General features: G+C 35.2%; 1 protein-coding gene across 3 annotated transcripts in view; it reads left to right on the top strand.

The window, feature by feature from the left end:
* EXOC2 (exocyst complex component 2) overlaps positions 1 to 17,643 on the top strand; it is a 147,899-nt gene that overhangs the window by 52,765 nt on the left and 77,491 nt on the right. For all 3 annotated transcript variants that reach the window (XM_068931992.1, XM_068931990.1, XM_068931991.1), the window contains exons 8-11: positions 2,222 to 2,367; positions 2,462 to 2,543; positions 3,050 to 3,152; positions 6,092 to 6,210. In XM_068931992.1, coding sequence (XP_068788093.1) covers positions 2,222 to 2,367; positions 2,462 to 2,543; positions 3,050 to 3,152; positions 6,092 to 6,210 — 450 coding nt within the window. The remainder of the gene's footprint in view (positions 1 to 2,221; positions 2,368 to 2,461; positions 2,544 to 3,049; positions 3,153 to 6,091; positions 6,211 to 17,643) is intronic.

The raw sequence follows: 17,643 nt of genomic DNA, 5'->3' as shown, positions 1-17,643 counted from the left end.
TGAGCTTGATTAGGGAGTTGTAAGACTAAGGATGTTTTCTACAGCATCTGAATACATTAAAATAGTTTGCCAAATTGTTGGATTGAAGCTGCATTAGATAGTAGAAGCAGAATCTGGTGTTACAGGTGTAATTATAATTGTTTGGAGGTACAATTAAGTATCTTAAATAAGATATTAAATAGATATATATGTATATTTATTTATAAAAACGTATTATGTGGTATAATTAATTTCACAAAGAATTGTATCTTAAAGGAGGTCAGTCTGATTCTCTCCATTATGTGGTGTTTGTCAGGCTCTGTGAAAGACAGCTGTTGGATAATTAGACCTTTATGTTGAGGTAAAAAGAAAATGTGTGCACAGTAGGTGAATCATCTATTTTGAAAACACAGTTGATCAACAGAAGACTTGCATCTTTATGAACTCTATTATTTAGATCTAGATTATTCATCAGTGATCAAGAGATAAAGGTTGTTAATATAGAAAGGATTTGAGAGGGAAGAAGGGAGGACATTTTACAGTTGTGTTTTGTTTCTTTTAATTCAAATTGAAAGACCTTTTCTGCACAGAGTAATTAATTTGATTAAGATATTTAGAGATTAAAACATTAAATCATTTAAGTAAAATAGAGTCCGTAGAAAAAAATGTAAAATCGTTTACTTGAATTGACAATTTCTACAGCAAATTATGTCTTAAAGAATTGAGGACGTGTGTTGTTTTAAAGTAAAGATGAATATCACTGTGCAATTTCTGCGGTTCTCAATTACCTTTCAAAAAGTTTTGTTTTGTATTGAGTAAAGAAAAATGCTTTGTAAATATAAATGTAATCACCAAAAGCAGTACATTGCTTATTATTTGGCTGTTAAAAGAATGGACAATAAACATATGAATTCAAACAAAATAAATGTTGTTTACTAGAAGGATTTATGAAACAAGCATCTATTATAATGTCAAGAAGAAGAAAATCCAACTTTTTTGTGGTCTGCGTTTAAATGTCCAGCTAGCTGTTTCATTGTGGTTTTCTGCTTAATGGATTAAAGTATTTTACACTAAATAATATGTAGTAGAAATAGCTGTCCTCACAAAACATTTTTTACATCAGGGCTTCAAAATTTCAACGAAGTTTAAACATTATTTAGATATAACAATTATTTCACAAAGACTACTTTTAACATGAGCAGGCCACCCACAGTGTTGACTAGAGAAAACGGCATGCACGCCACCCAGTGAGACTGATGTAATTTTTTTCATCTTTGCTTAAAGTATAGTCACTAGACCAGATAATGTAGAAACTTTTACAGGCAGCGATCATAAAGGCTAAAACAGTTCCACTTTTTTATTTCTTTGGCTAATTAAAAAGAAGTCACAAGTTGAAAAATGCAAATATTCGCATGCGATGTAAATCTTCCCTACTATAAATGAAATTCCGTTATTCTGTGAAAGGAAATTATGGGGAAATCTGTAGTACAAGATAGTTTACTTTGTAGTCTGAATAAAAAAGGTTTTAAGAATGTATTTGTGGAAGAATATTCAGACACAATGTAGAGTTTGTTGCATGAAATTGTTGACCAAGAGCTTGATCCTGTATGCAATGAAGCCAGTAAGAATTGTAAAGTAATATGAAGACAATTTGTGTTTATTCTGTTACAGTGACCAGTTAGTTAAGAGTCTCAGTAACTTTATTGTCTATGATTTAATCTTTGGTACTTTAAATAATGACTCATTTAAATATCAAATAGTATTAATCATTTTTTAGACTTAATTTGAAAACACAAAAAAAAATGTTTACAAAACCCACAATGATAACTCTTGAACCTATGACATTAATTAACATAATGAAATTATACTATTCTAAAAGGAAAACTTTGTATGACTTTTCTATATCCTGAGATGCATAATTTCGCTGTAAAATGTAGATCAGGAGCCAAAGCAAACTATAAAATATCTGAAATGAAGTTAAGCATTTGAAATAGGGGAGAGTGATTATTTTTAATTGCACAGGGATCTTATGACATTAAAATGTTAAGTGGTTCACTTTGAAATAGTATTTCATAAATTGCAAAATATTAAAACAAAAAAAGAATAAAATGTTAGCAATAGTTTTTCACTTACTCTGAAAAAAATTGAATGAATGTGCCAGTCATTAAAATCGGGAAAATCTGTATCTAATTTGTACTGATTACCTACTTTACTTTTCTTATTTTCATCCTTTTTAAAACAGGAGCCAGTAACACAGCAGATACCTTATTCCAAGAAGTGCTGGGTCGCAAGGACAAAGCTGATTCAACAAGAAATGCACTTAATGTCCTTCAGCGTTTTAAATTTCTTTTCAACCTTCCCTTAAATATCGAAAGGAATATCCAGAAGGTATAATCCTTTAAGAATATTTTTCTCCTTCCTGAAATTAGTCTACGTTTACCTTTTTCATGACAGATCCAAATTTTGTTTGTTTGTTTTTAAGGGTGATTATGACGTGGTTATTAACGACTATGAAAAAGCCAAGTCGCTCTTCGGAAAGACAGAGGTTCAAGTGTTCAAAAAATGTAAGATAAGAGTTCTGTTATTTACTTACAGTTTTTTTAACTGAAAGTCTAAAAACACAATAGTCTAAGGAGCTTTATGTGGGTTTCAGCTTCTGTTTATATGGAGATCTCTTTAGATTCTGAACAGTTACTCTAAACAATATTTCTGGCAGGGTTCTGCCTGAGATATGTACTGGAAGATAATAAGTATAATAGGAGATGGCAGCTAATTTTATTTATTTATTTATTGAAGCTTTGTATTACTGGACATGTAACAGTTTTCAGAAACTAAAGGATATGACAGTGTCTCTCTCACTGGCATATTTTGGAAAGACTTCAAAGTCAAATTTTCCTTTTTGTAATACTATTGTATTCAAAATTTTCAGACGTAACTTGCTATAAAATGAGTTATATCAATTTCTGCATTAAGTGCAGAAGGATCCAATGCTCTAGAAAAATAACTTAATTTTCAATTCCCACTACTGCTGATGGCACACACTGGTTTTATTTCCTCTCCCCACTCCTAGATTATGCTGAAGTTGAAACGAGAATTGAAGCTTTAAGAGAACTTCTCTTGGATAAGCTGCTTGAAACTCCGTCGACACTGCATGATCAGAAACGTTATATAAGGTAATCATTTGACTAATATCTTCTCAGACATAGGATGTTGGATGTATGTCTAAATCTGTTTCCTAATAGTGTAGTGAGTATTCTTACTGTGACTTAAACACAAATGTTTTGAAGCTGTAAATATAGTATTTTAAGATTTTATGAGTATATAAATAATGGCAATAGGTAGTACTTTATGCTTTATTGAATAATAAAGAACACTTTTAAAACGAGAACAATTTAATGAAAGGTAACTGGGATTTAGTTTAATTTTTTTAGTCTTAAACTCATGTTTAGATTCTGATGCTTCCTCTAAGCAGTATATCGCAAGTCTAGTCTGAAGCGATCACTCACAAGTTACAATCTCAAAATAGATTCCTTAGTAATGTGTGTTATATTTCATCTTGACTTGGTATTGAAATGGAATCATCGTGAGTCAAGCAATATTAGAAAGGTTTTAATCCAGACTTTTGTGTAAATTTGGGTTTGACTCTTTTACTACTCATTCTAAATAATATAGTTCCTTTATATTTCTGGAGCATGAACCTTTTCCCCAGTTTTCGTTGAAATTTCCCATTTTTCTGTCATCTTTAAAGCTGATGTCAAAGTCCGTTTTAGGCACACTAACATGAGTCAGTTGAATCTCCTTATACCAGCAGACCTTAAGCCTACCGGTAGTTGTGATCCCTGGCACCTGACTTGAAATGCTTTGGAAGTTTCAATGGCTTTACTTGCAAAGCCATTGAGTCTTAGATATTAAGTAGGAATCCTGTACTGTTTCAGGATTCCCAGTGTTTTCTTCAATTATCTTGAAAAGTATAGAGCAAATTCATTACTTTGTGAGGCATTCTTAAAACTCTTGGACACCTGTGTGAAGTCTTTGTTTTGTATGCTAGCTAGGCTCATCTGCACAGGATAAACTGCAGTATTGGAGACTCAGGTCCCATTACTTATGCGCCTAGACGATAACCAGCATATATGCACATAGAGTGCCTCACGTTCTTTTGGGTGCCATATAAATATCACATAATTATTAGAACTGTGTTTTGAGATAAGTAGTTAAGCATTTTTCGCTTCGGAAGAGTGTATTACTGTTTTCATTTTTCTATATCAATCTTGAAAACCTTAAAGAAAAGCTTCTTTATTTGAGCCAAGTCTTAGCAGCTCTTCTAAGAATTCTTTGGACGAATTGGAGCTGTATCTGCTTAGGATCTTGAGTTTTTAGTTTTCCTCCAGCTCCATACCTGGAAAAGCACTGAATCTTTAAGAATATCCCAGCCTACGTTAAAGCAGTTAGTGCTAATGTATCTCCTTAGTGTATTCGACATCTAGAGCACTATAACAAAAGAGAGCAAGGCAGGCACAAATCTTGAGTAAATTGATGCTAATGAATTAACAGAAGCCCTGCATACAAAGTGTATACTACTGTAGCTACGCTAATGTGTGTAATATACTTGTGTAAATTTCCAGGAGGCAAGGTGTGACGAAAGCTTTCTGCAGAGCACTTTAGTTAAAAACAAATTAACAAAATCCTCCTTGTAAAATAACTTCCATAAATACTCCTACATGTATAAGTTGTGGGGTTTTGCTCGGTATGTTTTTTTGTATGTCTACAGTGTCTAAGACTGATCGAGACCTGAAATGCCATGCATTTTCCGTCTCAAAAATTCAGTATATGTCTTTATGATTAAGCTTCAATCCATATTCTTCCATTTTTTTTATTATACTGTTTACACTGATAATTATATTATACTGTTCAGAAACAAGTTTATCATATCACTTAACAGCTAAGGGGATGCATTTTTTCCAAGGCCAGCAGTATTTTTTTTTTTTTATTTTGTGTCTAAACAAAGACTAAAGTCCTCCTGAACACTGATGAAGGACTTGAGCTCGTAACTTATAAATATCACTCTTTCAGAATGGTTGGTTGTGTAATCTCCTCATCCATCCAACTGATCATACTTTGACAAACAGTTTATTTTGCATGTTTAAGTGCTGTAGACAGTTCTCAAAAAAGTCAGAATTTTGCAATACAGTCCTAATTAACATTAGTCAGTACTGTAGTAGTACAGCTTTTTAGAAGAGGTTATACACTCATTGCACTGCTTAAGATCATAAACCAATGCACTTCATCCTGGTCATCTTGAATTTTTGAATCTATGTTGTGTCTAGTTACTGCAGAAAGAAATGGAACACGTTAAAAAGAAGTAGCTGCTCGACTATTTAAAAGCATTATTTTGAAAGTACTGTTGTCTCATAGTCTTGAATACCATATGTTGGACTATACTACTTCTGTATTCTCTGTATTGTTTTTCACAATTACAACAGATAACTTCTGCACACACTTCTCTCCCCAAAGATTGTGGCTGTTTTGCTTGCACTTGTTAGAAAATCTGTTAAAAAGAAAAGCCCCAAATCCATATGTGTTTATGTCCTAACGCAGAAACCAAATAGGAGCTTCGTTTACATTTGTTTGTGCATGTATGTGCTAAAATGAATGATCATTGAAAAATTAATTGCTTCTATACTTGCCTGTTGCAGTTACATGATGATACAATCAGGACGTATAAAGTTGGAAGAAAAATATCATCTTTTATGTGCTTGAGATGTTATCACTGATTCCAAGTGAAATGTGAAGCACTGAACCTTGGCAGATAAGAACTTGATTTCTCAAGTACTTAACTAGAGACATAACTGAAAATACATATTAACATCATATTAAGTATATGTATTTTTGTTTGTTTCTGCAAGGTGTTTTTAGATGGAACTTTCCTTCGCTAAAGTAGGAAGGGAGAATGCAAAGCTTGTGTTTGCATTGAGTATGAATGCGTCTCAGCAAGCGTTCTTGAATTTTTAAAACAATGTAAAAAGGAGGTATTTTTTGGTGCATCTCTCGTCTGTTTTAATGAGGCCTTCAATATGTCAAGTCAGAGCTGTGATTTTTGGATTGGGTTTTACAGATATCTTTCTGATCTTCATGCGCCTGGGGACCCTGCTTGGCAGTGCATTGGTGCTCAACATCAGTGGATTCTGCAGCTCATGCACAACTGTAAGGAGAGCTATGTTAAAGAACAAAAAGGCAAGGATATATTTTTGTTATATATATTTGACACTTAGGAATTTGGCAGTGCCTTTTATTTGACAGGTTTTAGTGTACAAATGATATTTGGGGTTTTTTTGCCCTCTCAATTTTGATGGCTTTTTACAAAGTTGAATACTGACTTGTATTTTTTTTTCGTCTTCTATATTATAAAAACAAAACAGTGATTAGAGTTTTCTTTTTTGTTTAATTTATAACTTTTAAGCTCTTTACATGGGAAAAGCATTACATTTCATCCATTCATCCAAAGTTTGCTCTCCCCTAGAAACATTTCTGTAGGGTCACTTTAAATTCAGATTGTCTGAATCCACAAGTTACATTTCTTTATCAGAGGATATGCCAGTTGTGGAAGGATACGCAGGACACTGGGGCATTATGGAGTAATGTGTGATTGTCTCCTGTTAGGCAGTGAATGATAGTATGGACTTGTCTTGATCTTTGTTCATGTGCGGTTTCAAAACTCGGATTGCGCTGTTCAGACGCAAACCTGTGAGGTTGTCTAAGTATCCCATTTGCCCATGTTATATTTAGAGCTATATGAATACTTAGTTGTAGTCCGTATTTGTTTTTGCCAGTGTTGCTCCTGGAAGAAATGCTCTCATAGTACTGCTTTTAGGTGTTGCAGCAACTTAGCAACCGATTAACAAGGTCTATCACATTGATGTATTTTCAAAAGGTAATGAGTGGGAGAGCTATTGGCCTGGCATTTCTATTAATAAAATCTGAAAACTCGATTTTTAAATTAGACAAGTAGTCCCTTGTTTCTCAAGGAGTCTTACTGAATTTGCTGATATTTCCAAAATGAGTAGGCATATTGGAATCTGGCCTCTCTTGGCTTGTAGATAATTCCCATGTTTAGTGTTAGTGCATGCTTATCCCAAACCAAATAAGATGATCTCTTTTGAGAAACCACAAGAATTTTACTGAACTGGAGTTGCTACAGAAATGTGCTAAAAAATGCTGCAGGATGCTTAGACTTTTTTCTTTAGCAGAGGTTATGACATCAGGTATCGGGTTCACTGGGTGCTTAAAATATGACAGTGATGTCAATCCCACGTTTCTAAGTTGTAGCTTAAAGGGTGTACAGAATGTGCTTGTTTTATAAAAAGGTGTTGAGTGTTATGGGATCAGCTGGAATGTCAGGCTGGATTCTTAGAGTCTAGGTCAAAATTCAGAACGGTTCCAAAACCTTCCCATCTCCCTCCTTCAAAAAAAACCTAAGTCTGTCCTAACTGCAACACCAAATAACTATCATAGAGCAGAACTCACTTGTAAAAATGGCCACATTAACAATTCTAAGCTTTCTTTTTCCTCCTTGCGCTTGCAAAATAGTATATAGTCATCTCAGTTTCTTAGTAAGAAAAATAAGAGCATGAAGATACTAAGTGCTCGGTTGTGTTGTTGTAGTAGTCCATATTGATAAACGTGTTCCAGTAAATTACTGGAAGATGTATGCCTAAATTCTTTAGCTTATCTTGAAACTGTGAACCTGTTTGGTTTTCTTGCAACAGTTCTGATTAACTTAGGCTTAATATTGAAAGGACTTATTGTCTTAGCAGCTTGGTGTAGCTCACAGAGTCAACATAACTTTACATCTTACATGACTTTGCTATCTATAGTATGTCTATTAATGCATGTATCAAATAAATGCCGTTATAGTACAATTTTTATTAAAGTGCTTGTCTCTTTCATTTAAATAACCTTCTTTCATCCTTTTTGGGGGGGGGTGGGTGCTTACCAATGCAGTTTTTCTACAGATTGCAAAATACTTAAAAATTGATCCTGATTGATGGAATTTCTCCCTTAGTATCCAGTGCAGGAAAAGAAGGTGGCTGAGATCAGTTTCTCCTTTCCAAAGAACCTCAATTTTGGCAGACAGCATATGGGAGAAGTAAAAAAAGAAAACTTGCAAGAAGTGGTATTAACTGCCAAGCAGAACAATGTTGATTGTGATCAGAGACATGGAATGTATTTTAATCTATTTTAGTAGATGTATGCTTTTCAAACCAGAAATGTGTGTTTTTTCACTCATAGATATTGAATTGGTTATGCATGACTTTGAGAAATCTAATCAACCTAAAGAAGTCAGATATGTGGTTTATCTATTTATAAATTCAGAGGCTGTTTTTTAAGTGAGGGCAGTAACAAATTTTCAAACGGAACTCCTCCATTTAAAATTTGCTTCCAAAACAGATTCTTTTATGTAGCAAGCGTTTGACAGCAAAGGTGGGTCATAAGGCTGATACTTCCTTGAAAAGTGCATTAGATCTTTTTCTGAGTTTCCCTTTTGAACAGGAATAATATACGTTGTTTTTAGCGGATGGTGGGCTTCACATTGAAAGTGCTGGGATATGCAGCTGTAGATTACTGTTCTACTTTGAACGTGCCAATAATTTCAGGCTGTTCTTAAGTCTTCTGCTGATTGTGTGAGTCTGTAGGTTCAAACTGACTGAGTGAAAACTCTTCAGAATAGTAAACTTAAACCTCTGTAGCAGAATCTGTAGAGAGTATGTGTCTGCTTTTGCGTATGTGCACATGCTTTATTTCTCAACTTTCAACTGAGTCTGTGCGAGAAGCATTTTGCTTCCAATTTATCAATTTCAAAGCTGATCAGTGCTCTGAGTTGTTACACCTGATGAATTTTAATACATTAGTCATATGAAATAGATTCAGAATTAGACCAAAGCTTTTGCTTTTGTTACCTACCTGGAAATTAGTCCTCTGTTGATATTGCTAGAGAGGATTTTGTAGCCAAGTGTCAAACAACAAGCATTCTCAAAGAATTTATTTGCAGGTTATAATGCAGGTGAGGTGGGAGGACAGCTATTTGCTAAACAACATAAAAAGCAAAAGTAAGTGAATTCAAAAGAGAACTTCCCCCAAATTCAGTCACTGGCAACAAGCCAAGAGTATGTTCTCAGTGAGACGAAGTTGTTCAGGTTGTGTCTGCACTACTAGAAGGCTATCTCTTTAGTCATTACAACTTTATTTTCATCTTCTTATATATAAATAGAATCTTTTGCTGTCTTCTGTAAGAGATTCAGCAGTGTAGCATTTCTTCCATGCCAGTAATGATAGTAATCAGGACAAATCTCCAGTGCTGACAAAAAGTAAATCTACTTTTCTGCATCTTCCACAGACTCTTTTTCTTTGCGCAATAATTACCCTTCTTCTTCAAATATTTGTTAAGCATAGTTGAAGGAGGGAGTGAGCTGCTGTACATTCTGAGGTAGTTGCAAGTTCTATTCAAAATTTGCAAATTAGATATATATATATATATTTATTTTATTTTTAAATCTAAGTATATTTTTGATCTAAGTATGAATCCTTCACTCTCAGTGGTACTTCCATATGAAAAGTTTTTTTAAACAAAAAAAAAAATTGAGAAATCCTAAACTAAAAAAAAAGCTCAAACCTCTGTTTCTGGATATTGTTAGATTAGTTCCATTTTTGTAAAAATACTCGTCAGTCATGGGCCTGTCCTAGAACAGTGAAGCATAATAGCACAGTATGGTCTCTCCTGCAACTCAAAAGAACAACACAGGGCAAGTTTGCAGTGCTGTAATGATCTCTGAATTCACTCTTGGAATTTGTTTCTGGGGCTAGCAGAAGTCCTATGTGTTTCAACGACTATTTTTTTTTTTTCCTCAGTATACTCAGCTTGTGTTACTATTATTTCCAAAAATTGAAAGGTACATCAGGCCGTGCTGAACTGTGTCCAGTAACTTGGCAGCATGAAGTAAAGGCTGAAACTACAACAGCAAATTGTTCCAATAGAAGTTTCCCTTGATTTTAATAGATATTAATCATAAAAAATATAGCAATCTGATTGTTAGCTCATAGATGGTGTTTATTGTCCATCTGTGAGTAGGATGGGGAATTTTCTCAAGTCCTATGCAGTAGTGTTTGCAATTTGGAGTTTACTTCCCTGAAAGGAAGATTAAAAGTAATGATACAAGTAATACAAGCTACTGTTACAAGTGTTCATGTTTGACATCAGGATTACAGTGACGGAAGGCATGGAGGATGGGGAAGCAAATCTTGGGAGGATACGTTGTAGTCAGTGTTTCTCTGCTATCTATTTACTATGCTGTTAGAAACCAGCACCAGAGACTGCCTTAAGGCATATTTGAGGAATACTCTTGTGTGTGTATTAATATACTGTTTTCCCTCAGCCTTAAGCAACACTATTGGTTTGCTGTCAGTCTTGAATTATGTAGCATAATGCTTCATTAACACGCTCAGATACAGCTGCTGTATCCCACCCATCACTGCTTTTAGTGTATTCATCTCTTAGTCTGTATTGCCATGACAGACCGTGTGATTTTTGAGGTAAAAAGTACGGGCAAAGCATTTTAGTATTAGGAAAAACTGTTGGAATCCCAGCCCACGTGTTGCGAGGAAGGAGTGAATAGTTGTATACGACAGTGAATTAAAATTTCTTCTGTTCCATGCGCTCTGAAGTATGGGCAGCCAGGACACAGAGACCAAACAGCATAGTTAGAGATTTAATGGAAGCATTAGACAGCACAGGGGATGCCCAGATCACAGAAATGCTGTGCTAGCGCCCTTACATTGAGCTGTCCTCCCCCTTCTCTAAAACTCACGCCTTCTTCAATTAAAGGTGCAGCTATGGGTATGGGACCCAGGTGCAATTGACATTCATATTTTTATTGTTTTTGAAAGCTCATTTTTATTCCTGTGGGTTAGTTGCCTGAAACATTGATGGATTCCTCTTATAAATCTGATTACATACTGCTATTGCTGCCTCAGGTCACCCCCACTGGAAGAGCTGAAAGTAGGTAGAGCCACTTTGCTGCTGTTTGGTATGTAGACATTTTGTTTGTTTGGGAGACAAATGAGATTGTGAATAGATAGGAAAAAAGAACATTTTCTTGATGGCTATGAATATAAAGCTTAGCATCTGGAAAAGCACTATGCTCATTCAGAAAAGTGTCTCCTAAATCTCTGGTAAGAGATAGCTGAATAATAGATTGCACTGATATTTTATACCTTGGATTTGCTAGACTCTGAGTTGCTTCTTCTGAACTTTGAACTTACGATATGAAGAAGTCTGGGAACTTTCAAACCTGGTACCTGGATACTAAAGTGTTTCCTTCTGTTAAAAATTTATAAATTTGTAATTTTTAACTTGGCAATTTCCACAATACGTGGATATCATTTGATTGTGGTCTAGGTTTCTCACATTTGTTGGAGTACAGGAAACATGGCAGATATAATGATGTAAAATGGCATGAAAATAAATGTAAATAAATGAGATTTAGTTTAAAATTTGCCTGGAGCGCTGGGCAGATAGCCCAAATGAATTAAGCAATGGGATTCTTAACATGAGTCTGAGGGAGAGAAGCTACAGAGATTAAGACAGTCTTCTGTGTGGCCAGTGGTTATCGCCTAGGCTTAGTATTAGCTGTGTAGATTTCATGAGGCTGCGAGCTAAAATGGAGAGGGACGCTGATCCGGTTATCTTTAAAGTGACTGAAAAGTATCTTGGTTTATTAATGCATCTCTTTGAGATGTTATGTAATATTAGGACAAATAAGCAATCTACTAATGTCCTGTAGAAACTAAAAGTGTAAATTGTAATGTAATCTTTCTGCTGCCCTTTGGGATACAAAATATGTAATATGTAGCCTATTAGTGTTCCTGACATTGAAATAGTTCTTGAAACAGGAGTGTTCTAGTTTGGTCAGAGTGATTTTTGTTGTAGCTCTAATTGCTGAAAAAATATATTTTTTTCCAGCGCTCGGAGTATGATGCACAGCTCTCTAGATACTGTAAAACGTATGTATTCTTGTGGTGCCAGAGTAACAGCAGCTGTACGTAGTGTGAGGGAAGGAGATGGAGGCTTAGACCACAGTGCTCGCTCTTCTGTGCCACACGGAGGTTCTGTTCACCTTGCGATGAATGATCTATCTTTGTTAGATCAGACAGGCCAGCAAGGCTTGTGTCAAAAGGGCCTTTTCAATTTGTTATCCTAGCAGCTGGTTCTCTTCCATTGCCTTTGCTTACTGTACATCTGGAAGAAGACTTCTGGCAGCTGGGAACCATTTCGTGTTTAAACCACATGCCCTGTCCATAGCAGAAATACTCTTTTGACAACATATGTCAAGCAAACCCTTAATGGTTTATTAATTAAAGAAAATTAAAGTATTAATTAGTACAGAATTTAACACTGGATTTGTTTTTCCTTTTTTACTCCCTGTACCTGTTATACTTTGCTGCTGTCTATGTTTTTAGTAGAATCTGACATCTTGGGAAATGCAAGCGCCATTATCCTTTGTATAATGCTTTAAAGGATATGACCCCATCCCACAGACAGTAAATACTAGTGATGAAGAAGAGAAACACAAGTAGCTTAAAACCAAAATTGAAAAGCTGGTACCACTGAAGATAAAGTAACACTCTCTTCTGTGGCCATCATTTTTACCTTGGTGTCTACTATAGTCTTTTGAATCCTTTTTCAAAAGACTAACTAGAAGTGGGTTGCTCTTCAAAGCTGCTGAAAATGTCAATGTCCACTGAAGCTAGTGCTAGTAAAATGACATCACTTTTATTTGCAAGCTGAATTTGAAGTATTTGCCTTTTGCTTCAGCATATGTGGCCTGCAGGACTGACAATAAGGTTTATCCTGGTTGTGAAATACTTACCAGTAGAAATAATAATAGTCTCTTCTTGTGTTAAAAGGAAAAATCGTTTCTTTCTAAAGACATTTGACATAAGGAAAACTAGCTTTAAGATAGAAAGGCCTTTCATTTTTAAGTGTATTCCAAAAATGTGTTTTCTGTAAGTGCAGCAATTTTAATCTTCTGCACTCATCTTTTTGCTAAAAATATAACCCATTTTCCAGTTGATCGTTTTAAAATGTCAATTTCTAAATAAACATGCATATAAAGTTAGCAAGAAAGAGTACTCAAGAAAAAGAATAAAATGCAGTCATTCATCTGCTGAGCAGGTTAATTCAGAGGTAATTTATTCTACTCCCCTAATTTCTTGCCTAGACAAATTGAAATTCTCTATGCGGTGTCCTTGAAAGGAATCCTACCCTGGTTGTGTCAGTGCAGGCTCCAGGCACTGTGTGTTTGGTCAACAAGCAACAGTGGGTGGTCAGGCTGTAGCACAGGACAAGGGCCCGCTGTGCACAGGAAAAAATGTTCAAAGGTGTTTAAGGGTGGTAAGGAAGTCTGCTGCCCTTCAGAGAGTCCGGAGGCTATAGATCAGTGTTCCCTCACTATTGTAGCCTGTGAGAAAATTCACTGTAAGATGCATAAAGGATGAAAGAATATAGTAACTGTATTCACCTGGTTGCACATCTGTAGATTTTTTTTTTTTTTGAATCTTGTTCATATACATGCTGAGTATATACGTTTAGTCTGTGTAATGACTGGTTCTTGACTTACCGTGGAAAATCACGTTGAAAAGTTATTCAAACTGAAGTTCGTCACTTGTCGTTACGATTTTTTTTTCTGTCATTCCAAATATATTGGCACTGTATTATCCCATGGTCAATCAGTATCTTTTGTAAAAAGCCTTTTAAAGAGCTTTAGTTGAATGTTACATAAATGATGAGACAGGCTTTTGGAAGGGAGGTGAGAGATGCATAACTCCCAGAAAAAACCTCATTCTGTTAGACTGCAAAGAAAAAAAAACAAGCAGAGTGCAGAGTTGTGGAGCAATGGGTATTGCAGAACAATTTGTGCGCTCCATTTCAGAATAGTTTTGAAATAGGAAAGTAAAGCTGCTTTTAAAGATTTAAATTGTTGACTGGTTTGCAGATGATGGAAAAATCTGTTTTAGGCAAATCTCACGTTAGGCTTATTTTTCATTAAGGCTATAGCATGCAGCATGCCTAGAATGTGTAGATAACACACAAAAAAAGAGCTCAAGGTAAAAATAAAACCTGCAATTAGGAGTCAACACAGGTGGACTTTTTTAAGTTACGTACTAGTAAGTGAACGCACAAACTGAGTAAATGGCCTCAAAATCTCTTGCTGGGGGTGGGGAAGCTTATTCTGCTGAGATCTTACTGAATTACAACAGGAGACCTGAACAAAACCATTGTACCATTTATATTTCACATGGTGTCCAATGCTTTTACTTCGTTCTACACACCTTTAAAATATCTGTGTACAAAGGAAGCTGGAACCCAGTAAAATCCGTTAAAATTTTGAAAGCAGTGTTAAAGTCCTTAAAACTGCTGCTTGTTTGATCTTCTCATGGTTTTACAGTTGTGAATGTAATAAGGATTTAATTACTTTTCTGGTTTGTCATGATTGTTTGGTAGATGGGGAGAATGTAGTTCATTTATTTTTCTTGTGTTTCCTTGGTTAAATATACACTTGGTACTAGAGTCACTGGAAGATACGCTCCATGTAGATGCTGTGTTTTGGGGGACAAAATACTTCTGTAACATCAGAGACGCACTATATTTTTTAAAATGAGCATATGTCAGAATGTATTGTTCTTACTGTTTATAGAATATCGGAAAACCTGTAAGCGCAGGAAAAAGCTGACTTGTTGAAATTTTAGATTGTTGATGTCCTGTATTCAGGATTTAAAATGTAGAAATAGTATGCAAATCAAATCATGAATAAACAGTAAATTATTATTTTATAGTAGTCTATTTAGCTTTATAAATACTAGTACGGGCTGTAGACAATAATATTAATTCATTGTGTTACATTATGTTGCTAAATTTAAGCTCTTGCCTCCAGAGGCAGAATGAATTGGGGATGGGAGAAAACGTCTTTGTAAGTTAACTCTCACTTTTTTTGTTTTACTTTGCTCCCTCAAGATTTACGCTTTAGTGTGCGGTCTTCAAGCGCTATCTTCTGGTCGGTTGCGAGCAAGATCAGTTTTGTTAATGTAGTCCAGATGTTTATTAGTCCTGAGGGTATATGTGCTGTTGTAGTTCCCTGCTGCTGTGTTATACTTGCTTGTAATGCTAGACAACCAATTAAGAAATTAGTTCATGTTAAACTTTCTTTTCCTGGTACAACTGCAAACTGATGATGTGGTTTTTCTAGTGGAACAAGAGAGTATTCTTTACGTGTTTTCTGTTACTGGTGAATATATAAACCATTTGGGCAGTGGGGGGTTAGTATATCATCAGCAACACAGAATTTTCAGGTTTTTAGCTACCTCGGGCAAATGGTTTTAATTGAAGTAATTGACGTTAAGATGTTTTGGTAAGTATGCCTGTTTTTCTTAATTCTGCGGTTTAATGGGTACTATCATTTTTAGAGACCATCTGTTTACAAGAAATTCCTCATATTAACAAGGTGTTTGAAGGGTGAGGGCATAAATTCTATATGTAGACATCAAAGAGGGAAGTTTTGATGTATCATGGGGTTTTTCTAAATGCAATTTATGTGAAAACAGCACTGTTACTTTTAAAAAATATATTTTAGCCAGCAATATCTGTGTCTTTCATTACTTTAAAACTCTGATGTCTGTCGTCTTTTTTCCCCCAACCAAATAAAATGCAGATATGTTGAATCTCAGAAATAGTTAAATTCTTATGAAAGCCACAGAACTGTGTGAAGAAGTTAAAATTTCGCACGGTCTTCTGTACAGTCTTTTTATTCTAGGTAGAATCACTGTAACGTATCTAATGCATGCTTTTTTTGTGGGCCTTTTTTAATCCTGAGAGGGAGAAATTTGCTTTGTTTTTATTCATTCTGCCAAATTGCTGGAATGTTTTTACAGATGTCAATTACTGCAAATTTGCAGCATTTAAGATGTGTCTTAGAAGCTATAGGTATTTCATTTGTAAATGCAGAAGATGCATGACCTTACACAGATCTCTGTTGTGTGGGCGGTTGCATAGGAATATGTATGCCTACTTCAAAAATGTTTGATAGTTTTAGTTTTTCCTTCCTCATTGTTCTGTTGGGTTTTGTTTGTTTTTAGTTCATTCAAAAGGAAAGATCTTTCCCCAAATTCCCGTTCAAACTCACTGTAGAACTTGCCTAAGGTGATGGTGGATAATCTACCTACATCACTGCAGCAGATTCTATATTGCTGAAACCCCTCAGTTTTAAGGGTGTCATAAAGATGTGTTATTTTTAACAAGTGGTGCAGGAATAAAACATTCAACAGAATCTTAATACAGACTAAAGGTAGCACAGATGAGTTCACCAAGTCAGTCGAAGTAGTGTTCTGTCACCGCTGTTAACTCTGTAGCAAATGGATCTATTAACTTTGATTTATAGTGCGAACAGTAACATGATGAGTGTAGGAACCAACAGTTAGTTCTGTAATGGCAATATCTCGGTAAGGCCACAGGAAATTGCTTTAAAAAAAAATTGAAGGATTATGGGAGGAAGAACTTTTGAAAAGAACCCAAAAGGTGACAGTGTTGGAGTTTGAAGTTTGCAGCAAGTTTCACAATGCTTACTATTTTGAACCCCAGCTGTTGAAGTGGCTGAGCATATCTTGACTGCCGTACTGGTTTGACCACAACACCATAATTTCAGAATAAATATGCTTCAAATCCTTTTTATTTTATGCTACTCTTGAATCTGAGTATTGCAGTGTTACAGCTGGTGCTGTTACCATGTGGCCTTCCTGTTTTTTTAAGTGTAATTACTGATGGAAATTATCAAGCAATATAAACTCCAACACTGAGATTTTCACTATGAAATTTGTCATGAATTAAGATTAATTTAAATTCACCTGTGTTACAGCCCCGTTGGTCAGTGCTGAGATCATTTTTTGGTGATTACTTTTAGAAATGTGTCTGTAAGAACAGGCATAGGGCAGCTTCAATACAGCACAAAATCATGATGGTCTGCTCATTACATGTAGTACGGTTGTTTTCCTAAATGTTAATTAGACTTTGAGCATCCACCTCCACCAAATTAGGTCATTGCTTAGATCTTCCTCATTGTGAAGAAGTATATAAGCATTTTATAGGCATGCACAAACATACACTATTCATCACTTCATGGTGGATGGATCCTTACCACCTGAATTCTATGATAGTCAAACAGCTAAGAAATGGTCAAACAATCTGCCATTTACTGCCTCAACAGGAGGCGCCAAGACACTCTGCTATTGAAAAGCATATTCAGTCATATGCCAGAACAAAGTGAGCATGTGATGTCATTAATGACCCAAATATGTATTTATCAGTGGTCCTCAAGCAACTTCCTTGCACTTGCAGAGCATTAATAATAGAGTAAAAACTGAGACGGACCAAAGAAGGTTGTTTTCCATATGGTACTTGTGGCTTTGGCTTTGCTCCAAGAGTCGATAGCAATGTTATTGAATAGCATTGGTGTAGATGGACAAATACTCTAACCAGGGTTAAGAGTGTTTTTGCTGGATGACTTGAACTTGGAATCACTTCTGAATTAAAATAGATTTCCATATCAATTTCTTATCAATTTA

This window comes from Struthio camelus, chromosome 2 (genome assembly GCF_040807025.1).
Source record: "Struthio camelus isolate bStrCam1 chromosome 2, bStrCam1.hap1, whole genome shotgun sequence".
Taxonomy (NCBI): Eukaryota; Metazoa; Chordata; class Aves; order Struthioniformes; family Struthionidae; genus Struthio; species Struthio camelus.
This window is presented reverse-complemented; position numbering and strand designations above follow the sequence as displayed.